The 27,119-nt window shown below is 42.4% G+C and overlaps 2 protein-coding genes across 7 annotated transcripts; one reads left to right on the forward strand and one right to left on the reverse strand.

Annotated features, from left to right (window-relative positions):
- Nucleotides 1–9,841: 9,841 nt before the first annotated feature.
- Nucleotides 9,842–15,993, reverse strand: acsl5 (acyl-CoA synthetase long chain family member 5). 6 transcript variants are annotated; one of them, XM_086016892.1, is made up of 22 exons: nt 15,839–15,993; nt 15,415–15,469; nt 14,485–14,655; nt 14,311–14,422; nt 13,993–14,057; nt 13,811–13,912; nt 13,640–13,739; nt 13,325–13,503; nt 12,773–12,805; nt 12,543–12,594; nt 12,396–12,469; nt 12,240–12,317; nt 11,672–11,806; nt 11,434–11,568; nt 11,268–11,363; nt 10,991–11,063; nt 10,814–10,902; nt 10,615–10,731; nt 10,400–10,543; nt 10,220–10,321; nt 10,080–10,151; nt 9,842–9,989 (listed from the first exon to the last, which is right to left on the reverse strand). In XM_086016892.1, the coding sequence occupies exons 3-22, from the start codon at nt 14,638–14,640 to the stop codon at nt 9,858–9,860; spliced, it is 2,046 nt and encodes a 681-aa protein (XP_085873018.1). In that variant the 5' UTR covers nt 14,641–14,655; nt 15,415–15,469; nt 15,839–15,993; the 3' UTR covers nt 9,842–9,857. The 6 variants fall into 6 exon arrangements, with proteins under 6 accessions (XP_085873018.1, XP_085873017.1, XP_085873022.1 ...); XM_086016891.1 differs by having other exon boundaries at nt 14,485–14,658; XM_086016896.1 differs by having other exon boundaries at nt 14,485–14,690.
- A 1,125-nt stretch (nt 15,994–17,118) lies between these two features.
- Nucleotides 17,119–27,033, forward strand: gucy2g (guanylate cyclase 2g). Its single transcript, XM_086017508.1, is given in 21 exon segments — nt 17,119–17,508; nt 17,889–18,237; nt 18,406–18,530; nt 19,235–19,417; nt 19,473–19,617; nt 19,686–19,821; nt 20,163–20,266; nt 20,970–21,337; nt 21,991–22,074; nt 22,154–22,258; nt 22,327–22,398; nt 22,471–22,639; nt 23,838–23,993; nt 24,065–24,239; nt 25,026–25,166; nt 25,227–25,419; nt 25,520–25,694; nt 25,780–25,878; nt 26,565–26,656; nt 26,724–26,837; nt 26,929–27,033. Coding segments are annotated over 21 exon segments (3,480 nt in total).
- The last annotated feature ends 86 nt before the right edge of the window (nt 27,034–27,119 follow it).

Here is a 27,119-nt window from a genome sequence, read left to right on the forward strand (position 1 = left end):
ACATTACACAGAACAACCGTTCTTGGCCAGCTGCCTTTTCCCCCATTGCAATATTTTAAAGGAATATTGATTAGACCCAGCGGCAACATAGCATCACTAAACGTTTAAACAAACAAATTCAAATAGCTTTACGCCATCTTTTTGGAGTCATCGGAGGCCAAGTGGACACTCCATGATGGGGAGTTTTTCTCTTTTTTTTTTTTTTTTTTTTGGCATCAACAGGCTGCAGCAGCCGCACGAGCTGAACACACCCCATCAGCTAACGCACAGCTATAAATCCCATTTTCATCAGTGAGAAGCACACACACGCACGCACACGCGCGCACACACACACACACACACACACACACACGCCTATCTATATACACGTATGTATATAGGGGGATGTCAATAGAGGTGAGTCACCCCTGCACTCTTACTTTTGTGCTTGTAAAAATGTTTTAAGTTTTTAAAAATGAGGTATTTGGGAGGGACAAAAATGTCAATCACAAAAGATGCTCACAATAATGCTGCCGTACAAAGACACACACGAGTCACATTTCAGAAAACACTGAACCTCTTTCTACCTTCTTTCCTTTCTTCTTGCGGTGAGCCGACTTGCCCGGCGCCTTTTCCCGAACCTCCTCGCTCATGGCGGCCGCCGTGAGGGTCCCTAGGGGCCCTTTGTTTACATCCCAAAAAAACACCCCAAAAACAAAAAACAAGGGGTTCTAATCCAACATGGATGAGTACAAAGGCGTGTATGTGTGTGTGTATGTGTGGCGCACACATACACACACACACACACCCACACACCCCCACTTGCACACACAGTGGCGCGCACACACCAGCCAAGCCAACGAGGCGGACTGACTGGACTAGGCGGAACCAGGAGCGACGCCTTCTCGCTCTTTCTCTCGGCGCGTCTCTCTTGCACACACAGACACGCCACACACACACACACACACACACACACTCCACAAGTGGGAGTGGAGTAGCTACAAACTGAAGCATGTCACTGCTCCATTTTTTTTGTTTTTTTACAAAAAGTGTGTGACCAAAGATGACTCTTATCAGGGGTCAGTTCATTTTGCTTGATTGGTTGGAGTTGATGGACGAAGCATAATGAAGCGCACGCATTGGCGGCGACCAGCAGAGGCGCCGTTGACTCACTGCCAACTGTTTGCAGCCCAAAGAAGAACAAGACATCAGCACGTTCTCCTCATTGCTCAGCATTACCTCAGTCCATGCTGGCATGGAACATTCACTTTAATTGATATTATGAGGTAAAACAATTTCTCTCATTTTTTTGCCTAAAATTTTGTCTAACATTTTAGCCATTTTTTGTAATATTTTGAACATTATTACTTGGCTGTTAAATTGTACAAGTGATGTATTTTTTTTTCAACTAAAGTGTTTATTTGGTTTCATATCCATTTTTGTCTTGTATTCATTTTTGATATTTTGTTGTAATCCAATGTGTATTTTCATATAAAACCGATATTTTTCTGACGTGTGTATTTTTAAGTTTTTTTTATTCTGACATATTGTCTCATATATTTTTCAGATTTACTCTTTAATACTCACAATATACTGTTGAAAAGTTTAGATTGTAAATATTTTGAACATGATTGCTTGGCTCTTGTTCAACTGTGCAAGTGTGCCTAATTTTTTGAATTGCCACTCCCTTCAGAAAATCCCTGACATTTTTTTAGTTGGGATAAGTAGATAATACTGATGTCTTTTTTCCTGTTTGTCTGTATGTTGATGCATTGTTTTGTCTAATATCTTTGTATTTTTTTCTTTTTTGTTTTTCCTTTCTAGTCTCATGTTTATATTTTCATTCTAATATTTGAAAACACTGTCTAATATTTTTTATTCTAATGTGTATTTTTTCCAAATATTTTTGCATTCGTGTATTTTTCATTTTTTTGTTAATTGGAATGATCTTTTTATTGTTTTATTTAATGTGTTTGTATTTTACACTAAACATTTTTCCATTTTTTATGACATATTTTTCAAACAGTCTAGTTGTTTGATTATGATATTTTTCTTGTTTTTGCCTGATATATTTTCTAAATTTGTTAAAATATTTTGAGTTTCATTCCTTGACGCTATTAGACTGTGGAAATGCTCCGTATGTTCCCCATTAGCAAGTCCCTTTAGCAATAGCATGCTAATACTGATGATAAGACCGATCATTTTACTCACAATAATCATAATTTGACATTTTCAGACTCTCCCCACTATACAAACCAGCTTGATACACGCCCAACTAGAATAAGAGCCAGTCTGACATCTAGTGGCCATGTTCTGACACTTCAACAATTCCCTTCAAAATACACCTCTTAATTTCATTTAAAGGCTATTCATGCAAGACTGTCTGAGCCTGTTTAATGATGCTTGAATATCATCATCTTCTGTGGCACTGAATTCAACACAATCCAAACACGAAGGCAGCACGAGCACTGTGCAGGTGAGCACAGGTAACACAATCCTTTTATGACAGCAGTCGGCCATAAAAGCCTTTGTGGGAAAAGAGGAGCGGCGCTACACATGCGAGCGCATGCATACAAGTCTTTAAGTGCTGCACGACACAGCGATCAGAACTGGCGTGTGGTCGGAGCGACAAACAGGTTTGTAAGTGCTAGTGCGTGGCTAATCCATTCTAGCACTGCCTGTCTTGGGGCCAGTTCTTTTCAGACCGATAGAAGTATGAGAATTCAATCTAAGTAACCACCAATACCTCTAGTACTTTATATAACATTTGAATTAACACAATGAGGGAAAAAATGTGAACAAAGACCTTTCCTTCTGACGCAGATGATGGTTTGGCCGTGTGTCAAATTGGAGCCAACTCCTGCCAAGGAGGACTTAACGTCAGATTTTTTTGCCTTAAATTTTGTTGGCTGGTATCGATAAACTCCACAAGTGAACCCCAATTGGAAGTAAGTACACATGACAGATGGGTGACGCTAACTTGCAAAGATTGCAAGACACCTCTTGCAAAGACACCTCTGCTACTGCCCACATCTTGAAGCTAAAAATTAACCTGATGACTTGAAGTGGAATAATGGTAACCAATGGTAGTTTTATCGGGCTACCAAAAATAAATACATTCATAAAATGTCATTCTCGAAGTGGCTGTTTTGTGGTATTAAAAATGCCTATCAATCATTTTAATCAGTGCAGGACTCTGAGAAAATGCATAATGATGACTTTCTTCTCCATGTCCACAGAGCTTGTGCTTGTATCAGACGGTGTAATCAACACCATCCCTCCATTAATCAGCAGCAGCAAAAGGGCAAATAGTGATGCAGTCACACTCCACAATAAAAGGTCCTTTAGAGAAAGTTAGCCAGAAACACAGTCCGCTTTTCAGGGCTTCCATTCTGACTGCAAAGAACAAGAGTGATTCTTTACGACGTACAAATCTCTGCCAGCAACTCTGTGTGAGTGCGTGTGTGTTGCCTGAAGCCACTGCCCATCTCAAAGCATCAACTGTCAAACGTTCAGCATGCAGACCACCGAGAGAGGAAGTGGGCATCATCTAGCACCCTCGTTACACATTACATGCATGAAAGTATGCGATGGTGTCCATTTTGTGATCATCTGGCAAAAGACGACGTTTCAGGGTCACAAGTGCATAAATAGTGGACCGAGCCGCGGACCGGCAGTGACACGGATACTAACTCGTGCAAATGAGCCATTAGCAGCCACTCAGGAAGGGCATAATCCATTAGGCGAATAATTGATGATTAAGAATTCTGACATTTGCGTGGAATTGACGGATGTGTGAGTGCAGTACTTGGCTGCCAACAGCAGAGGTGCTGTTGATTTACTCAACTAATTTGCTGACTAAAGAAGGAGGACATGCCAACGTAAGCTAATGAACCACTAGCGGACCCACGGGAAGGGCTTAATCAATTAATTGATCATTAAGAATTCTGTCATTTTATAGAATCAGCTATGCTAGTTTGTGCGTAGCATTTAATGAAATAGAAATGTTAAAAAAAAAAAAAAGGATTACCCTTCAGTATTTAAGGCTGACTATAATGACTAATTGATCCTAGGGCTGGGCTCAGATTTTTTTTCCCCATAAATTAGAATTCAAGATTTTATAGAAAAAAAAATGACAACGAAGTGATGTTTTGCTTTGTTTATTCTCTAGAGTTAATTTCCACCAATTTCCACAGAAACAGAAATTAAAAAAAGAAAGTTTACAGTTTCCTGGGGGGTAAAATGTGTTTCCTCTTGGCAAATGTGTTCCTTTTTTTAAAAAACATGTATGCAAATAAATGGATAAAATCGATTTATTGGGTGTCAATTTCCCCCACAGTCAAAGGGCCAATCCTACAGTCAATTTAAACGGCTCCAGTCTAACAATTACAGGCCATGAGGTGCTTGTAATGTTTGCAAAACATAAACAAATTAAAATCATCGGAGCCTGACAAGCGGCACAAACGAGATATTGTCCTTTGAGGCCTCCATTAGTGGGAATTAATGGACTTCTCGGAGGCAGCCAGCGGCCTAGGTGGCGGTCGTCTTTAATGGACGGACATCTTTCCTATTACATGGCCGATAAGAGGAGCCTTCACACGTGTGTTTTTTGCAACGAAAACATGCTAAATGCTATGTTTTGGTCACAAGTGGCACCTCTCGTCCTTCCATTTAAAACAATTTTTTTTTTAAAATAGAAAAATCCTACAAATTTCTACAAGTCGGGAAAACAATAAATATTTTTGAGTGCTTTCATGTGAATCTAAATGTGTTTTGATGAGTCTTAATGGCTTTTAAATGGGGTTTAAGATGCCACCTTTGGGAAGGCTAATAAACTTTTCTTCCCTTTTATGGTGGATTTTTTCTAAAGAAACTAAAGGAAGTTGGATTTCCACTCACCCCTCCCCGCCACCCCCCTGCACGAGAATAAAAATGACCCATAACAGAATATAATGGCCCTAGTAGGAATCGTCCAATCGGATTGCTCTGATGTCATCCCAATATGGCTCAAGAGCAAGAGCGGTTGTCCAGAAGATTTTAAATTGCTTTGAAGATTTAGCTGCATCATCGGCTCTTAGCCGCTATTAGCTCGGTAATTAACTTAATGATGCTGTGCACATGCTAATACTCCATGCTAACTAAACGCATCCAGCCCCTGAAACAACGTAGCATATTGTATTTGGCTGCCATGGCAACGTGACTGCAAGTCACTGGATGGCCATGGAAACAACAAACAACAACAATCATCATCTCCATGGAAACCGCTTCAAAGAAACTAGGAAGAAGCAAACGCCTCCTTGTTGAGGATCCCTCGGCCCTGAACTGACTCCTTTCCCAAAATGCCACAGCGGGACGAAAGGTTATCGCGGAATAAAAGAAGCTCATTTACACAGCGGAGGAGGAATCCCATGCGCATGCACAAACGCGCGCGTGCACACACGCACACTCAACAAGTGAGATAAAGCAGACACAAACATGAGTCACAAAGACACTTTCCATGTTTTACAGTCAGTCTTTGTCTCCGCACAAATGGCGTTATACTTGAACATGGTTTCAACCGAGCAGTTTTACAAACTATCATTACGGAAAATTATTGTTTTTTCTTGCTTTTCTGCTCTATCATGGATATCTGACGTCTGTGTTTTTTATTAAATCTGCAGGACTTCAAAAGGATTTCCGCTGCTCCTTGAATGAAACGGGGTCAACAGGAAGTGTTGGAAGAACTTTGTGAATAGAAATTTTCACTGTCAACAATGCTGTAAAAAAGATACTTGTTCACGCAGGCCACCCCCCCAAAAATGACTGATAAAGCTGTAATGAGCATGCCAGACCACTAGTTGGCAATGTCATTTCGTAAAGAAACACTTTAGAATAACCAAGCCATTTGTGGGATTATAACTGCATATCAGAACATTTTGTCTAAAAGAGGCTCTCATCAGTACCGAAAACATTATTTTTATATGACACTCAGTTTTATAAACTCATTAGTCATCTTGCTAGGCATCCACGTTGTCATTATACTGAGGACAATTAACCCTGTTGTCTGGTGACGTTAGCTGGCCAGAGCTGAGCTGGTGTTTACCGGTTCCATGACAATAGCCGGCACGGAGAGGCACTCGCCGCCGCCGCCGCCACCAACGAAGCGACGTGCTGAATCAGCGCAACCAGACTTTTCTCCTCACAATGAAGGGCGGGCGACTGTGAATAGCTCCTGCGACGTAAATCCAAACACAACGGCCGGAGCTTTTGTGCGCACGCTCGCGAGCTTTCACGGCGGTCAACAAGCGGTGTGAAGGCTCAGCGTTTAGAAGGCCAAGAAATGAGAGCACAGGAGTAGCTTCCTGCATACGTGTCATCCCATAAGGGCTGGACAATTAATTCGTTGATTTATTCGAGTTGATTTGTAAGGATTACTTTTTAAGACGGAAAAATCGATTAAATGAGGGTAAGAAAAAAATCCGATATTAGATTTTTATGCAATATCGCCAAGCCCAGCATGAGAGTGTTGATGCGTCTCTGAGACACAGGTGGAGCGGTCTGGTATTTGCAGCCATTAGCACTCATGCTAGTGCCTCCAACGAGCTGTGGTCAACCATTAATCCACAAAGACTGACAAACATGCTGCTTTGACTTGTACGACAGCATATTAACGGGAGCACTCTTCCCTGACTTTGACACAAAAACATACACAGTACCTTTAGTGGGTGTCTTTTTGTACACATGACACGTTTACAGCTAGGTGCCTCAACACATGCAGGGATAGAAAAGGGAAGAAAATGCAGAGTTGTGTGCAACTATAACAGCTTCCCCTCCTCTGAGAAGACTTTCTAACGTTGGTTCTGGCTCATCCCAAAATTATTCTTTCACACTAAAATCATCCAAGCGCAGCTTTTATTCACTGAGAAGACTGAGAAGGGAACTTTGCCATACTGTTCCCACATCCAATTTCACTTAAACAAGATATGAAAACACACACACGCAGTTTTGCAAGGACAGTGATGATTAACCAGGACTATTGTCAAACCTTGCATAATCCCCTTGCACATGAGCACAACTTTACCAATACATTCAAACGACTTTATCAATACGTTCAAACGACTTTGCAGTACATTCGAACGACATAGCCCAGTCAAAAATGTTTACTCCACATTGGCAGTACATACCACACTTCCGTATCACAGTGACAGTAAGCGCATCCAATAGTTGAGGGGCTGGCGGAGAGACTTCAGAGTGCTAACAGCAATAGACCAACTAGCAGGAAAAGCCTCCTTTTTACTTCCTGGTAGGACATTAATTCCAAAGTTTGCACCGGGGCGGTGTCATCCTTGCACACAGCCCCATTGCGAACAAGAAAATCTTCTTTTGCACATGTATTTTAATTTGCATTATCCATGCATTTTTCAAGCAGCACGTCAAGTGGACGAGTAGAGTTTCAATGTTCTTGTTGTGCTTGTATGTTTTTTTTTCTCATTTTACCGCCCACATTCTTACATTAATTGCGGATTATAATCTGAATTGACTATAGGTGTGTATGTGAGCACCAATAGTTGTTCTCAATTGGCTGGTGACCAGTCCCTGCCTCTCACCCCAAGTGACTTTGACAATTCATGGAATAAACACAATTGGTAGACATGTAGCATACTTAAAAGGAAATCAACGCAAACATTTTTTTTCAAGAATATGTTCTATGCAAGCCCACTAATTGAAACAGGGCATTCTGATAAATATTGCGTTTGTGGAATAAGTGTTTATTCACTCGTTTTTAGCCATCTCCGAGGGCGCCCATTTTGTCTTGTGTCGACTGAAAATGACATCACAACTGCTCACAACGACCAATTACGGCTCAGATTCAGAAAACAGGACAGCCGTGATTGGTCGTTGTGCAGTTGTGATGTCATTTTCAGTCGACAGAAGACAAAATGGCCTGCCCCGGAGAGGGCTAAAAACGAGTGCATTTTGCTGCTTAATTTATATTCTACAAATGCAAAATTAATCCAAATGCCGCATTTCAACTTGTGGGCCTGCTGGGACCATATTCTTGAAAAAATATATATTTGGGTTGACTTCCGCTTAAAAGACATGATAATAAAATAAAGCAATTAGTCTAAATTACGCTCCTCCCCGTTTGACAGCACTCTGACAATGACTAACTTATGTCATGTGCAGACTGAAAGCTCTCAGAAGACTCCATTTAAATGTTTGCACGACAGACATTTATGATACGTTTTGCGTTTTTCATTTCTTGTTAAACTGTGTTTAGTTACTAACATTCGCTTGATATTAGGGGACTAAAGAGAGGAGTCGTCTCCTTACCTGCAGATGACGGACACCTGTGGCGGGAGAAGCCATTATGGCTTGCAGGTGACTTCACTCCTCGGATGATTCCACCACAATATCCACTTAAATCCAAAAATGCCCCACCGCCGGGACAAGGGAAGATGAGGTCGGTCCGTCCGGAGATCGAGGCGCGGCTGGCCGGCGGAGAGTCTTAGCGTGAGTGGGTCGGCCGCCGGACGTGCGAGCGAGTTGTGACTACGGTACGCTTCCTCCTCCAGCCAGTCAAGTGTGGGAAAAGTAGCAGAGCACTCCCACCCACCCGGGTCACATGGAGCCGTCCACATGCTGCCTGTGACATCACGCACTGCCCATCAACAACATTGTGATATTAAAAAAAAAAAAAAAAAGTGTTATTCTTGATACATATCAAAAATCGGCTTCCAAATCAACTTTTCCCAATTTCTTGGTTGAATTTGTCACACTCTATAAATCCCAACCCGTACCTGAAAATAAAAAGAATTTGACAATTTCTAAACGTAGTTATTGAGTTCTCAAATGTATCATGTGCTGATACATTTTTCATCATTTTACTTGATTGCAGGCCTATTGTTTATATATATATATATATATATATATATATATATATATATATACATATATATACACACATATATATATATATATACATATATATATATACACATATATCATATATATATATACAAAACATATCTATGTTTTTTAGTTTATTGTATTTATATATTATATTTATATTACATTTAAATTGTAATTTAACAAACATTTAAAGCGAAACTTGTGCCCCCAAATGTTCTACCTGCATGGCAGAATGTAAAAATGTGCTATAAATTGTATGTTCATTTTATTTTTTTTGCTTGAATCCTTGACTTGAAAAAATAAAATTGTCCATAAGTGTGAATGGTTTTGTCTGAATGTCCTACTATTGGCTAGCTGCCAATCCCGGATAGTACCTGCTTCTTTCAAATTTAGGAGGAAAAGAGGAAAAAAAAAAAAAAATGGATGGACCAGTGACATTGACCAGTAAGAATAATCCAAATTGATCAATACCAAATAGGAGTAACCATCATACTGTACACCTCTATTCATTTGTTCTTTACATTATACATGGATGTTCATTATTCATGGTCCGGCATGCATTTTGCCAACATTTAAAATGATTGCCCCCCACAACCCATAGCACTGGCAAAAAAAAAAAAACAAAAAAAAAATGGTGTTCCCTTCCATCATTTAAGTTGCCCATCCCTGCCATTTAGGGAAATGATTTGAGATGCCCCTGCAAGGTTTGAATTTGAAATGTGGACATTAAAGAGAGGCAAGTGAGTAAGATGTATTTTTGCACCTCCCTGTCCCACGAAAGTCAAGTTTTAAAAAAAACATTTCAGTGTTGTGAATCCCTACAATGTAGGCCTTACTTTGTAAGGCTGAAAGCATCATGTGCTACAGCGTTCTACCACATGAGAGCAGTGTTGGCTTAATGCATGAAGTGCGAGTCCTTACTGACATGTGAATGGCTACTTTGGCAGTGAAATGAGATTTGACAAGTTGCTGGAAGTGAAGTTCATTTATTGCGCGTAAAGTTGGTCGATTTGTGTGCGGAAGAAAGACTTGAGCTCGGCCCTCTTGGCCTTCAGCGTGGGGGTCAAGAGGCCATTCTCAATGGTGAACTGCTCTGGGTGGAGATACATGTCCTTCACCTGCGCAGGGATGACAAACATTGAGTCAGAATGGAAGTTAGAGGTATAGAACATTCAAATTTTGGGGGTTCTATTTGCTGTAGCATTTACTTGCTCAAAGGACTTCAGTCCTGCTTCTTTTCCTAGACTGATCATGTCTGAGAGAACAGCTTTCTTGATTTCCTGCAAGAAAAAACAAAACAAGTCTCAATAAAAGCTTTCCTCATGTCAGAATCACACAGCAGCATTACCTTGTTTTTGCAGAGTTCTTCAATGGAGCCCTGGAATCCAAGGTTCTTAGCCAAACCCGGTAAGACCTCTGGATCGGGGACCACAACTGCAACCAGGAAGGCCTGGAAGGGAAAAAAAAAAAAAAAAAAGGTTCAAATTTCAGAGACTCTTCATTAATTGCCCATTCATGCCCGTCTCACCTGTAGACTGTCTCCATGCACAAAGACTTGGGCCACAGGGGCACTGCGCACATAGACATTTTCAATCTTCTCTGGTGCGATGTATTCACCCTGAGCCAGCTTGAAAATGTTCTTCTTGCGGTCGATGATCTTCAGAACGCCACTCTGGTCAAGGGATCCAGATTGTTAGCCAAGTAAACCCACATTTTCAAAACTAAAAGTCTTGTATTCCTCACTGGCAGCCATTTTCCAACGTCTCCAGTGTGGAGCCAACCATCCTTATCCAAAGCCTCAGCAGTCTTCTCCGGATCCTTCAAGTAACCCTTGAATACATTCGTCCCTTTGATGCACACCTGCAAAACAGCAAATTATTAAAACAATCCACCCAGAGAGTTTTTCCTCTGATGCTTCCTTTCCACTGCTCTACCAACTCACCTCGCCTTCACCATTGGATGAAAAGTAATTCATCTCTTCCACATCCACCAACTTCACCACATTACAAGGCAGAGGCACACCAACATGTCCTGCGGTAAACGTCACAACCATCATTGTGGCTTCCCTTTCTGCAGAAAAAAAACCTAAAGTGACTTCGGTGGTGGGCATTCGTCGTACCCGACGTGGCGTCTCCTGGCATGGTGAACGTGCAGCCAGCCGTGCACTCAGTCTGACCGTACGCCTCAAAGATCTACAAGATGGAGAACAAAAAAATATGTATATATTGCGAGGCGCTTACTCTGCATGCCCTCTATTCTTCCAAATAACTTTGAACTGGTTGGGATGTTGGTTGCGTTGTGGTTTACAAGGCTTGGGATCAATTCATACTCATTGACAACCATCCCGAAGAATCGATTTCACAGATTTGCACTTAAAGAGCTTTGACATTTGTTACCTGGCAACCGAGCGAGGCCCTGAGGAAGTCCAGTACCGAAGGGGAGATGGGTGCCGCCCCCGTCACCATGACTCGCACTCGCCCACCCAGAGATGCCTAATCGGATTGCCGGGTCAGTCACGTCATGGTCGGCGCTTTGTTCCGTCACGCCGAGTCGCGGTCGTACCTGCACTTTGTGGAAAATGAGCTTGTCCCAAAGGCTGTTATTCCGAACAATGCCCTCCCGGACTTCGGCCAGTTTCCTCTGCGCCGCAAAGTTGAGCAGCCATTTTTTGAAAGGAGTCGTGGCACCACTCTGCACCTGGGTAAGAATGGACCTTGTGAATACTGTACATTTAAAAAAAATAAAATAAAAAAAACACTCAGGAGGTGCGTCAAGCACATCCACACAAGGCACCGCTTACTTTATCATAGACCCGGTTGAGAAGTCTGGGCACAACTGGGAAGATGGTGGGCTGCAGGGTCTTCATGTCATCTGGCAGTAGCCTGATGTCCCCCTGGAAGAATCCGACTCGAGCACCAGCACCAAATATGACAGTCTGCAGGAAAACACATTTGACAAGTCTTGCTTGTTTACATATTTTGAGCACTACACACAAACCTGACAACCCACCAGGATGCCATCACGACGACGACAGCGGCCGCCTCATGAGCCATCATACACCTTAACCCAAATTGTTTAGACTTCCTTGAATTTAAGTGGCCACTTGCTAGATTTTTGCCAAGGTTACTTGCTTGAAACATGGCTGAGTGCTGGTCAACCTTGACAGCACAACTGGACCATGTAAACTAGGAACTTCTGAAGAGCGTGTTTGGACTGCAGGCGCCATTGACAAAGTTTGTTCCAGGGTATCTTGTCTGGAGTGTTGAACCTTTTCGTGCCAGGAACTATAAGTACGAAGACCTCAAGGTTCTTGGAACTTTTAGAGTTGAACAAAAATTCACTTTTACACCATTAAGTGAATTTCTTACCTGCACGACTCTTTCAAACATGTGCGCCAACGGCAGGAATGAAATGCTAACGTCCTCTGTATTTGGAACAATGGCCGCCTGTGGGGACACAGAATTAGTTCGCAGTCCACTTAAAAGCTCTTTTACTGCATGCATTTGTCAACCACAAAAAAATACCTCAAAGGTTTTGAGGACACCAGCAGCATCAGCAACGACGTTCTCATGGGTGAGCATCGCGCCCTTGGGATTTCCTTTTAAAGAAGATTAAATCGCTTCAATGTCACAAAAACATGGCGGCGAATTGAGTTCTTCTGTTATGTCCACCTGTAGTTCCGCTGGTGAAGCAAACAATGCTGAGGTCCTGTGGCTTTGGAGGCTGTGGTGGACAAGTAGACCAAGTCTTAGCATGAGCCATCATTAAATTAGTATCATCCGCAATGATGGACTTAACAGTATTAGACATTTGATTCTGAACTTGCCAAAGTTGTGTGCAGGTATATTGCGTTTTTAGTATTGATGTTTCTATAATGACTGAATATGTGTAAATGGCTTACCACTGGCTTCTGGAGGTCACTTTTCCCTGCAGCCTGTGGAGCACAAAGAGGAATCTAGTACAAGCCCTCAAACTGGAAATCAACCCAAACTTTTTTTTTTCCAAGAATATGTTCCCAGCCGGCCCACTAGTTGAAACGAGGCATTCTGATAAATATTGCGTTTGTGCAATAAGAGTTAATCCACTCATTTTTAGCTCTTGGGGCGGCCATTTTGTCACTTCTGTCAACTGAAAATGACATCACAACTACTCAGGGCTCAGGTAATGACCAATCACAGCTGACCTGCTTTCTGAAGCTGAGCCGTGATTAGTCATTACCTGAGCCCAGAGTAGTTACAATGTCCTTTTCAGTCGACAGAAGTGACAAAATGGCCGCCCCCAGAGATGGCTAAAAATGAGTGGATTAACTCTTATTCCACACAAAGCAATATTTATCAGAATGCCTTGTTTCAACTAGTGGGCTTGCACAGAACACAAAAAATATTGAAAAAATTATTTTTGGGTTGACTTCCTCTCTAAGAAGCATGTCCTGTTACTTTTGATGCTTTGATACCTCCACATCCTGCATGGAGACCACTTCCACACCGCATTTGGTTCCTCGCTTGGCTAAGTCCGCGTCGAATGGGTCCATCACGACGATGGTTTTGAGGGCGGGGGTCTGGCCTTTCTCACGGTTCTGCAGCAGAACTTCGACCTTTTTCTGGTTGTCGCACAACACCGTGGAGATGTCGGCTGAAACAGGAAATAACAAATAGTAAAAAAAAAAGTCCTCGTATAAACTTAAAGCAGCTATATGTAAAACTTTGACACCATACTGCCTAAGGGAACAAGAAGCTACTGGAGCGTAATTAGCAGTGCTGCCAATTACCTTGGTCGATAATGAACACCAGAGCCTCAGGCCCCAAGGTGTCGTACAGCGGGACCGCCACCATGGAGTAGGTGTAACAGGCCATTTCCCCAATAATCCACTGCAAACAGCAAAATTCATTTCTCAGGGGAAGAAAGGCTTCAATTGCCGCTCAGCGACATTTTGGCGCACCTCGGGTCTGTTTTGAGCAAAGATGCCGATGAAAGTGTCAGGAGAGGGCTTCAAGCCCCTCTGAAGGAGCCCCGAGCCCAGCTGCTCCGCTCTGTCGGACACCTTCAAAGGCAAGGGAAGTTTTAATGGTCCGCTTTGGTTTCAACACAGAGCTGGAGTGAAACCTCTCGTGGTGTTTTTACCTGCTTGTACCTGAGCCACTGGTACGGCCTCCCCGCCTTCCTGAAGCCCAAACACAGCCCGTTGCCTGCAAACATGATATGCGATGAGCTCTACAAACCACGCAAATACTTCTGCTTTCAGATTAAAAGTCAATTGATTAAACTGTACACCAGATGTGCGTTTTATAACCAATAAGATGAATATTGTAGAATGGAAACTATTCTTTGGCAAATATTTGACAATCATTCCATGCAGCCAAACACCTGAGCATAAAAAAAATGCTATAAATCTAACAGCATTAAGTCAACATTACATATGCAATTTGTTTTTAAAGTCACCTGACACTTTCATGCCCCTTTGGAACACTTCATAGATGGTCTTTGTGTCATCGTAGTAGTAAGCTAGTAGGTTGTTGTTGTCCTTGAGCAAGGCCACCTTCCTGGCTCCATCCTAATAAGAAGAAGATGAAGAACATCCTAAAAAGAAAATTTTAAGGAGTCATTGCATCACACCTTGATGCCCAGGGTTTGACATTTGAGGTCGGCAGGAGGCCGCAGGGGCGTGGGAAGGGTGTTGAGGTAGAAGAGCGTGGCGGCCGCTAGGGCGAACAGCGAGATGATGGCCGGCATGGGGAGCGGCGTGAAGAGCAGCTGGAAGAGGAACTCCATGGCGTACACACTCCTCTGCTGGGAGAGACCAACACTGGAGTGTCTTGACTCTGAATTGGGGTCAAAGTCAACACCTTGCACAACTAGTCAAACTGTCTATCACAAGATTGTTGCACTTGTCAATGTCAACAGTGTAATACAGTTGAAACAGTTTTGTTTTAAGTATTTTAAAAAACAGTGTGAAGAGCAAATGCGTTTCCTGCCATTTGTTATAATAAAAAAAAAAAGACTATTGCATAGGTACCCCTCAAAACAAGATTAAGACCATTTATTCAAGACCAGAAATCGAACCCGTGTCCTTTGCATAAGTAGCACTGTGTACCACTAGACAAGCAGTGCTAAAGTAAACAATTGCATACTTTTTATAATATATATAAACAAACAACATATTCATTAAAATGAGTAAAAAGAGAACTTGAATCTCACCATTAAACTAAACAATTTTATACACCTTTTCCTGTTTGCTTTTTAAATGAAATCTAGACCTTGAGCACAAAAGATTGCCAATCCCTGGTAAAGGCTGAACAGCACCAGTGGTCCAAGGACAGACCCCTGCAGGACACCACCACGAACTTCTACAATCATTTACATTTGCTTCTACAATCATTTACATTTGCTTCTACAATCATTTACATTTGCTAAGTGTGAGCCTCCTGACAAGTAGGATGTGAGGGGGAAACATAAATTAGTAATAGCTTTCTGTATGTGACAAGTTATTCAGACTGGTACACATGTGACAAGTTATTCAGACTGGTACGCATCAAATGTTCTTACCGGTCGTTGGCTGGTTGTCGGCGTGGACACGAAGTAGAACCTCTTCTCAGATCTTCTTCAGTTCACAAAGAGAAAAAGAACTCATAGTAGTTATAAAAGTCTCACACCGAACGACCTTTAAACTTTGACCGTGTGATAAAGCAGCACGAGCAGAGTCTCTTTATCAACTTAATTGTGCCCAAACAACAATAAAATAATTTAAAAATATATATATCTATTTGTCTTTGACTCAAATTGATGGTTGACATCCGATGACAAGAAACAAGTGTTCCCATTTGATACTGGCAGTTCAACACTTAAACTGTGTGATGAATTTCTTCAACTCCTAACAAAAGCTACGAAATGCGGCGCTGCAAATGTCTGGGCACAATCGGGCTTCACACAAGCCTGCACATGTCGAACAGTGTGTTGATGTGAACGTTACCTGGCGGGACAAGCATAGATGTTTGAGAGCCATGCAGGAAGAGCTGGGTGAGGATCCCTGGTGGAAATGCGGCCTGGTGACTGCCATTAATGTCACACAACATGCTCACACATACTCACCTGTGCTCATTAGCACTTCTGAGTGCTTGCAGCTGTGCAAGTGTGTGCACACGCTTGTGTGTCAGCAGCAGCATTGTTTTTGTTAAACATGCTTTATTTTCCTCAATCATCTCCTACACGTTAGCAAACATTAAACAAAGTGGTCATTTTTCACATCGCGTGTGAGGTGAAGGCCGACAAAAGCGATTGTAATGAACTTTGACGCCTCCATTAATCAACACGGGTGATAATTAACCTTTGGAATTTGTTGATAAAATCTCATCAAGAGCATCAAATATGTCCTTATCTCTTTTTCAAAATCTTTTAATCTCTCTCGCTGTCTCTCTATACAGTGCGCATACACTTATATGTATATATATATGTATAGACTGTATGTATATATATATATATATATATATACACACACACACACATATATACACATATTCAAATACGTATATATATATATACATAGTGTATATACATATACAGTACATACATTTTAACATATAGATACACATATATACTGTATGTGTGTATGCATGCATTTTTAATTATATATTTTTCAATTTACTAAAAACTCTTTAAATGCACACAATCTGTATCCTTTTTTTTTCCTTTTAGTCACTTTTAACTTTCAAATTGACCTATAAAAATCAATATATAATCTTAATATGCACAATTTCTTCCATGCCCTTTTTCTTTAAATTAGTTTCACTCTCCTGGTAAGTCCAACTGACCCATGAAAATAAAAGAATAAATCGTATTAAAATACAAATGTAGGATGAAGACATTATAAATGACGATGGCTTATCATTATGTATGTATTTATACATGATTCATCTTTAAAAACCAAATATGATTTTTTTCTTAAAATGAAATTTAAGAATTTTACAAATAATAATAATTAGGTGTATCTTCATTGGGTAACCATGTACAATATCATTCTCTTAAACCTCTGCCCGAGATCTTTTCCTAAAATTTTTGTGACCATGTTTAGCGACATGTGAGGGTAATCAAAATAGTAAACACACAGTTAAAGCAACGAGTCTCATTATAACGTTTGTGAAGGCAGAATATTCCAAACAGGTTCGGCCCCTCCTGTCCAGCATCATCTTTGGGTGTGAGGATGGTGGGGTTGCTATTTAAGCTGTGTGACATCAAGTCACTTGTAGCGTGAGGATGACGATGGGTAGATCGTCCTCAGTTGTCATCCTGGTGCTTCACCTGATATTCGCCTTGACAGCTGATAAAGCCGGCACTGGCGATGGCACTGGCGATGGCACCGGCGATGGCGCCGGCTCAGCCCCTCCCGGCCCAAAGCTGCTGATTGGCTTCCAGGCTCCTTGGAACTCGTCGTTCCCCTTCAGTGCCCAGCGGCTGGGCTCTGCAATCCAGATCGCCGTTGACAAGGTCAACACCAACCCGTCCTTCCTGGGGAACTACACTTTGGGCTTTGTCTACATGGACACGGCCTGCAGCCCAAAATTATCCTTGGGGGGCTTCATTCAGCAGGTGTGGGGTGACAACGTGTCCGCCGTCTTCGGTCCAGCATGTCCAGAAGAAGCTGAGGTACGGCTTTCTATGTGGTTCTACTTATTTCTATTGTGGAAGTTGGTAGGTATGAATTAGTGGCAAGAGAAGCAATCAGATTTATCATGCCATGGAAACTGTGCCCAATGAGCCTTGGAGGGTTTTTTTTGACTGAATGGTTTATTTCAAGAGTTGCATGTTAAAGCATGTGACCAAACATGCCATGGACTACTTTTTTTACTTTATTATTGAAAGTGGTTCTGTTATTTTCTACTGTGCAAGGTGACAAATCTAAATGTTTATTATGAATCAATGGCGAAGAGGGCAATCACATAAACACAGGTATATGACACATACATGCATTAAACATGAAGCGAGTGTGCCGTGGAATTTTCTTTTGACTCAGTGTTTGCGCGTAGGTGACCGGCCTGATCGCATCCACATGGAGCATCCCGATGTTCGGTTTCGTGGGACAGTCGTCCAAGCTGGACAACGGCGACGTGTACGACTCGTACATCAACGTGGTGCCGCCGCTCAAGAGGAGCTCCGAGGTGCTGATGAAGACCTTGGAGTTCTTCGGGTGGACGCACGTGGCCATGATCGGTGGCGGCCTGGACTCTAACACCTGGGACAAAGTGGACGCGCTGTGGAAAACAGTGGAGACGCCTCTGAGGTCAAGGTTCAAGCTGACGGCCGCCATCAAATTCGACACCAGCGACGCGCATCTGGTTCACCGCTACGTCAAGTATATCGCCACTGTGGCCAGAGGTGAACCAACAAGACGGTTTCACGTTAGCTCTGTGGCTAACCTTTTACACATAAGACTGCAATCGCCACTCAAGTCATATATCCCCACCTGCTATTTATTATGAGGAGAAGAATTCACTTTGGTTTTTCTTTTGTGCCCTAATGTAATCGTGTTGGTGTGGGGTGCAGTGATCGTGGTCCTGACCAACAAGGAGGATTCTCTGACGCTGTTGCTCGAGGCCGAGCGCCAAGGCTTGATGGGTGGCGACTACGTGTTCTTCCTGGTACAGCATTTTGAGGTCAGTGGCGGAGTGGTGAGTAAAATGCTTGCATCATCATCACACTCATTGAGCGCTGCAAATGTCAAACGTCAGACCAGTAAAAGGGAAGTATGTTGACGGCCTGTCGTCCCTTCAGCTATCATGCAAATTTTAAGATAATGCTACATTAAATTCCCATCATGGCTTCACTTCCTTTTTCATGTGACTTTATTAGTGTAATGCTAAAAACACTTTACAGAGAAGAGCAAACACATTTTTAAAACGATTAATGTTAGGTATGATTGTGCTAACATGCTAAAATAGCTAATTGCTACCTGTATGCATGCTGGTAATTGTGTTACATATTGTGGCCATTTCTGTTCAAGTATGATTGGGTTTACATTTAAAATATGTGCATAGCCCATGAGAAACAGAAAGATGCCAGGTAATTGGCATTAGTGCTATTAGCATGGTCAACGTCGCTGCTGTGACCATTTGTTACATATGATTGTACAACGATATTGAAAATAACACATCTGATTAAGCTAACATCTACAACACAGTGATTCTAGCAAATTAGCATTAGCCATAACAGATTTGTCAACATTGCCATGCGCCCTTGTGGCCAATTATTTCAAGAATGATTGATGCAGAATGATTCAACCTAATAAAAAATAGCAACATTAGCTGTAGGCAACTTGGTTCATCTTTTCAAATGTGCTGACGTGAATAGCGTTTTATTGTTTTCCACTGAGCAGGACAACTTGTGGAAATACTCAATGAACGGCCAAATGAACCGAGCGGCCCTCCGAGCCTTCGACATGACCTTTATCATCGGCCAGAAGTCGTACGACGGTTACGAGTACTACGACTTCTTCGAGCAGGTGTTCGAGAGACTCAGAGGACCTCCATTCCACAGCAACCTGACATCTGACAGAGAGGTAAAGAAAAAAGGAAAAGGAAAAGAGGAAGGAATATTGATGGCATCCATTTCAGGTGAGCACCTACTCAGTCTACCTGCACGACGCCGTGCTGCTCTACACCATGGCCTTGAGGGAGGTCTTGAAAGACGGCAAAGATCCTCACGATGGACGTCGGGTTCTGCAGAAACTGAAGAACAAAAATAGTATTCGCTTCTATGGTACGCGGACAGGCACTTTGCGTTTCAAACTTCAAACAACGGCACACTGAACAAGGCTCCTCTCGCAGGAGCTTCAGGACTGGTTCACTTTGACGAGGACGGGGAAAGAAATCTGGACTATTCCATTTACGACCTGCAGTACGCCAGGGACACCGCCGCGTTTGTCCCTGTCCTCCATTTTGACAGCCACAGCAAAAGCATCCGGTAATCAGCGACCGAGCTACCATACAGAGGAAGCTCCACAATAGACCGTTCCAAAAGTCAAAGAAACTTGGAGTTCAACCAAATGTTCAGAGAAAATATGCCTCCAATGTTGAACAAAACTTGGGAGCTCAACCATAATGCTCTGGCAAAATGATGGCTCAAAAGTCAGAACAGAGGTTGCAGTTCAGCCTGCAGAAATAAAAAAAGTAAAAGCTTGCTTAAAGAGGGGAAACCATTTTGGAATAAGACTCACATAAAATGTGGTACAAGTGAAAGCACTGTGAATACTTTCTTGATGCACTGCATAAATGTCCATTAATGGTAGAATGGCGTGATTTCAGGCCGACGCCCATGTTCACCGCTGTGACGTGGCCCAAAGGAAGACCACCATCTGACAACCCTGAATGTGGCTTCAACAACGAGCTGTGTGAATGGCTTAGCAATGGTACGCTCAACCATGTTGTGACCGGTAATGAGGGGTTTTTTTCCGTTTTTTGAGTGGACTTGGTAGCAGCTGCAATATGATTGGCTGCTTGCAGAGATCAGTTAACTGCCTCTTTAAAATGATGAGAGGCCAACTGTTTGTTTTGTTTGTTTTTCTTTCTTCTCGGCTAAGCAGAGAGGGGAGGGGTGAGAAGGTACAGGGAGAAGGTGGGAGCGGTAACATTTTAGAACTGTAATTTTGTTCACATTATCATACCATCATAATCGGCCCAAGTCAAAGTGACATTGAAAATCTACTAGTTAAAGCAGCACTGGGCAAGAATTTGACCTTAATAAAATTTGTTCACAACTTGTTTGGTGAAACATTGACTTACAAGTAGTTGAATGGGACTTTGTCATGCCCGGGGGGGGGGGTCCTGTATCGTTGTTACTGGCACTAAGCAACTTTGAGGAGGATGGGATCAACTCTGGCACGCAAAAAAAGTAATGCCTAGTTATCCGACGAGTGTGTCATACAGCAGTGGAAGGCACTAGTGGAAAAATGCTACTCAAAAATGCTACTCAAAAATGCTACGCAGTTGTTCTACTAGACTAGTGCACCGTATTGTCTTACTAGTGAAGACAAAGAGTATACTAGTTCATGGATGCCAGTTAGATGGAGTGACTTGATGACACTAACCTGCCATGTGGTGTCATCATGTCAGACATCGTCCTGCTGGCTCTGCTGGTCACGTTCCCCATTATTGGCGTGTTGGCCGTGCTGGGCATCGGCGTCCTGGTGCTGCAGAAGCTGCGCCTCCAGACCAGCCTGGAGGATTCGCGTTGGTGGCTCATAAACTACGGCGACATCACCATCGTCAGGGAGGCGTCAGTATGTGTCCACATGAAGTATGTTGTGTATGTGGGTTTGTTTTGACTGGTCTCTATCCAGGGGGGCCAGGGCGTGTCGATGAGCACCACCAGGACTCTGAGTGGCAGCGGAGGTTCGTACTCCACCTTGTCAAACAACAGTTATGGCTTCAAAGACAAAATGGGCAAAGAGCACATCTACGCCACCGTAGGCCTCTACCAGGTACTGACGAAATGCTTCTCGGAGTGATTTATAAAGAAAACCGGTTCTAAACAATGAATAAAAATAAAGTGACAAATATTTTCCTGCGATTCGCTGGCGACAAGTCATGGTGTGCCAAGCCTCTCGCCAAAAGTCAGCTGGGATAGGCTCCAGTTTACCAACTACCCAAATGACAACAATCGGCATAAAGGATGGATGGATGGATAAATGGATGGAAATTTGATTTTTTAAAATATGTTAAATATTTACCACAAATAATTATATTCCTTATTAAAAACTCATTCACTGCCAAAGACAAATTTATTTGTCTTTTCACAGTCCAGCCATTCAATCCCAGGCACTTTTTTTTTTTTTTTTTTCAATTTTTTTCAAATGTTAGGGTAAAAGAGGGTCTGAAAATGTCTGACAGTGAAGGAATTAACTCCAAATCAAGTTGTATATATAAAAGTAGTGCTTGGATAGTTTGGCGTGGAAGAATAAGACCATCATCAAAATAAATAAATAAAATAAAATCACACTACATCTTGTAAAGTCTTCCCAGCAGACAGAAAGGTGAAGCAACTGCCTCCCTTTCCTTCACTTTTCACCCAGTGGCTGTCCCAATACTTTTGTCTCTGTGTTCACTCACTCTTGACTTCTGTGAATGGACGCAGGGGAATTACGTGGCCATCAAGTACCTCAAGAAAGACGTTTGCGAGAAACTCCAGACAGCCTCCGTCCTCGCCGAATTCAACGTGGTAACGTTCTTCAGAGAACTCTTTGGCGACGTGTTGCTAATGGCGCCTTGCTAAATGGTGTCCACCTGCACCAAGACAGATGAAGGAGATGAAGCACGAGAACCTGGTGCAGTTCTTCGGCGCATGCGTGGAGCCGCCCAACATCTGTCTTGTTACGCAGTACTGCAGGAAAGGCAGCCTAAAGGTCAGTGCGGCACGCTACTCCCCAAAAAAACAACAACACAATTGTAGTGTCGTTGTTGTTGTTTGCAGGACGTTTTAAAGGCTTCCGACGTGGACCTGGACGGGATGTTCAAGCTTTCCTTTGCTTATGACATTGTCAACGTAGGTGTCGCCTTTTACCGGGTGCCTCGAGAACCGCCCCGCCCGTGACGTGACACATGTTACCTCCTGCAGGGAATGGACTTCATCCACAAGAGTAGACTGAAGTTCCACGGCAACCTCAAGACCAGCACCTGCATGGTGGACAGCCGGCTGCAGGTCAAACTCTCCGGGTTCGGACTGTGGGAGTTTAAATACGGTGCTAAAGGCAACCGTGGCCTGCCGGGAACTCCCAAATATGAAGGTCAGAGGAAATGTCTAAAATTCTATCATGAGCGGAATAGAGCCACAAAAGAGCTCCGACACAAGTCTGACTCTAAATCCCCAAATATTTGAGTTTTCGTCATTGGGTGTGGGCACAGCAACGTTGGATGACTCATCATAAAATACAAAACGCAACAAGCTCAACCACAAGAATTTTGGGAAAATTCAGCCCCTGAAGCCAGTTTGTCTGAGCACAAGAAAATCAGGTAGGCATGTCTATCAAGAGTAGACCGACAAAAAAGTCTCAAGAAATCATGCCTGAAAAGACACAGGAAGTCTGTCGTTTTGGTTCCAACCCTAACCCTAGATCCACAGATCCTTGGAATTTGGGGAAAATTCACCCCCAAAGTAAATTTCAATTAGCAATTTGGTAGGCATGTCTGATGAGTTGGCCCACCAAAAACTTTCAAGCGCCCATGCCTGAACGACATAGCAAATCTGCTATTTTGGTTTAAAATGCCCATTTCAGACTCATTTTGGCCCTTTTAGGGGTCATTTAAGGACAAACTCCTCCAAGAGAGTTTTTGTGATTGTGACCAAATTAGAACCACATAGACCAGACACATGGGTGATGCTCAATTGTGGAACATTTGAATTTTCATCATTGCATGCGAGCAGCACATGTAAACAAAGTTTGATGAATTGCCTTGAAAGCAAAAAGTCAATAACTCAACCACAAGAATGTTATGAAAATTCAGAGCCTGAAGCCAGTTTCACTAAGTGACATAAAACATTTCTGCTGTGATAAACAAAAAAAGTCTCAATAAGCTGTGCCTGAAAAGACAGAGGAGGTCTGCTGTCTTGGATTAAAATGACAATTCTAAACTCATATTGGTCTTTCCGGGGCTCCTTTAAAGATGAACGATTTGGTCCGATTTGGCAAAAATGCAATAATTCAACCAAAAGAATGTTTTGAAAATTCAGCTTCTGAAGCAAGTTTCACTTAGCAACATGCAATTTGGTAGACATGTCTGTCATGAGCAGGCTCACAAAAGTCTGAAACGACACACAAAGTCTTCAGTTTTGCTTTGAAGCGCCATTTTAGGGTCATTTTGGCCAGTTGCCTGGGTCCTTCAAGACAAAGTCTTTTCGCTAATTGCAACCAAACTGGAACTACATTAGACAGACTCTAAATCGCCAAACTTTCGAGTTTAGTCAAGTGACTTGTAACGTTTCAGGGTTGTTCTGGACAGCCCCAGAGCTTTTGAGACAATTGGACCCCGAAGTTAAAGGGACCCCCAAAGGGGACATCTACAGCTTTGCCATCATCCTGTGGGAACTCATGTACAACTCCAAGAGCGGGCCGTACCATGACATCAACATGGAGCCCAAAGGTTGCGTTGAAAGCATTTACGCCTCATTTTCAGTTAAGTGGCCATCTATAATCGTCAACTTGTATCCGCAGAGATCATCACAAGGTTACGGGGGCCCTTCCATGGCGAGTCCCTCAGACCGTCCCTGTCCGACCTGTGCAACGACAACATTAACTCACTAATCAGGGTCTGCTGGAACGAAAACCCAGACCACCGACCACCATTCAGGTCCATTCTAAGACAGCTGAAGGACGCCAGCCCAGACAGGTGACACCATTGTTTTTCTTTGCCATCGTGTCATTCAAACATCATCACCTTAAGGCTATGGCTCATGTCAGTAACACATTTTAGCTATAGAATGGGGTAAAAAAAAAAAAAGAATGCAAAAAAAAGAAGCAAAAAAAAAGCATTTATGTTTTCATACTGTACATTTAAAAACATTTAAGAAAAGTTATGAAAGATTGTTGAGAATAAATTCTGAAATGTTTTTAAATTGAATAATAGAATATTTTGCATGTACTAATGTTAACATTAAGTTGAAAAATGTCCAAAAAAAGTTAAGGATTTGATTGTAGTGATAATTGTTAATGATAATATTTTCTAATTATAATTTTCAAATACAATTTAATGCAGTTTTAAATATTTACAAAAAATGTAAAATAATCCTAACACATTTATATTTTATACTGTGTATTGTAAAACATTTGGAATCATTAATTATAAATACATTTTCATTATGTACTTTGTAATATTCTCAAAAATTAAATATATGTATGTTTGAAATATTTGTAAAAGTCAATGATTTGTTAATATTTACCAAAACTTTCTTACGACAAATCTTTTTTCACACAGTAATGCTTTAATTATTTAAAAAATATATAATATAAATGAATAAATCTAAATCTAATCTCTTCTAATCAAATATATATTTTATTTTACGAATATTTGGAAAACAATCTTGTATAAATATATTATATTTTAATAAATGTGTTTTTTTTCTAATTGTTTTCAATTTATATGAGCAAATCCTGAGAGTGTTTTCTCCCCCTGCAGCTATGCAAACATTCTGGACAACATGGTGGAGAAGCTAGAAAAATACGCCAATCACCTGGAGGAGGTGGTGGAGGAGAGGACCAACCAACTAGTCGCCGAGAAGACTCGCGCAGACAAGCTTCTCTCTAGCATGTTGCCGAGGTAACCACGTCGACGCAGCAACCTCTTAAGCCCCCTCCACTGTGACGCGTCGTCTCGCAGGTACATCGCGGACGAGCTGATGGCGGGGAAATCGGTGGAGCCTCGCAGCTACGACGTGGTGAGCATCTTCTTCTCCGACATCGTGGGCTTCACCTCCATGTGCGCCGTCAGCTCGGCCATGGATGTGGTCATGTTCCTCAACGACCTCTACAGCCTCTTTGATGACATCATCAGGATGTACGACGTCTACAAGGTGCACGGACCAAAAAAAGTTGGACTAGTAGAAGTAGTTACAACACATTTGTATTTTGTACTTCTGACCTCCGGCAATGGGCCGTTGTTGACGAGTGCAGGTGGAGACCATCGGTGACGCTTACATGGTGGCCAGCGGTCTGCCCATTACCAACGGCCAACAGCACGCCGTGGAGATCGCCACCATGGCCTTGCACTTCCTAAGCGCCATCAAGCGTTTCCGGATACGCCACATGCCCTCCGTGAGCTTGGCCATCCGCATCGGTGTCCACTCGGGTGAGAGCTAATGCCAAAATTGACAGAGCAAAAACGTTTCAAAGCACCCACCTGAAGATGGCGGTGGTGTTTTTTTTCGCGGCAGGTCCAGTGGTTGCCGGCGTGGTCGGGAGCACGATGCCTCGCTACTGTTTGTTTGGCGATACGGTCAACATGGCATCTCGAATGGAGAGCAACAGCTTGCGTGAGACAATCCACAAAAACATATGCTGATCTCCTTTTTTAAATAATCATAATGATATATTGCTTTTTTATGCTGTATGAAATAAATCTCTTTGAAAAAAGATACTGACAAACACTAAAATATTTGAGTTAAAGTAATATCAAGGATGGGAGGATCCATATGTCTTTTCCAGCATTGATTCTTGAGGCAGTTTTGTGGGTTCACTCACTATATGCCAACCAAATTTCACTAGGTAAGTAAAAGTGGCTTTGGGTGCTGAATTTTCAAAGCTTTGGAAGGAACCTTGAAAGGACCAAATTGACATTGAAATGCAAAGCAAAAAGGCAGACCTTCAGCATTTTTTCCTCCATGCATTCACACGTTTTTGTGTCATTATCCATGATTGACATGTCTACTGAACTTCATGTCGCTCAGTGAAACTGGCTTTGTATGCTGAATTTTCGAAACGTTGAAAGGATCCGTAAAAGGAACAAATTGACCTTGAAATGGCAGTATCAGATCAGAATGGCAGACTTTCTGTGGCTTTTCAGGCTTCTTGAGACTTTTTAGAGGGTCAACTCATGACAGGCACGCCTACCATTTTACATGTTGCACAAGTGAAACTGGGAGGCTGAATTTTACCACCCGTGCACACACCAGCCTGGTAATTGTTACAAAGTGATACATTTCCTTTGCTGCTTCATCAGCCTTGAAGATTCACATCTCTCAGTGCACCGCTGACATTCTGGCCCAGGTGGGATCATTTGTGCTGGAGGAAAGGGGAGAAATCGAAATGAAGGTGATTTGAACACGAGCGCATGTGTGTGTTACATCCGTGTGCTGATATTCTGACCTTTTTGTGTCAGGGTAAAGGCTGCCACAAGACCTACTGGCTGTTGAGCAAACAGGATTTCAACCCTCCTCTATCGGCTGCTCACAGCCTTGCACAGGCGGACGCGAGCCTCCAGCTGGCAGCAGAGGTACACCCAGGACTCATCCACATACGCCCTTCTTGTTCTTGACATTGCTGTTGTGTTTCAAATTTTCTTTTTTTTTTTGTGGTGTGTCAAGAAAATGGGAGTGTGCAGAGCTGCGGAAAAAAATGCCAAGAAACCTGCCGGCGAGGACGTGGCCTTACCTCCAGTGAACATTTATCCTACCCGTGAGACCAAATGAGACTTAGATTGTTTTAATATTCATTTATTGGTACTTTTCAAGTGGGCCTCAAGACGCAAGAATCCAATTGAGGCTTTTTTTTAAAA

Source organism: Filicampus tigris, chromosome 19 (assembly GCF_054856515.1).
Source record: "Filicampus tigris isolate MCC_2025a chromosome 19, RoL_Ftig_1.0, whole genome shotgun sequence".
Classification (NCBI taxonomy): Eukaryota; Metazoa; Chordata; class Actinopteri; order Syngnathiformes; family Syngnathidae; genus Filicampus; species Filicampus tigris.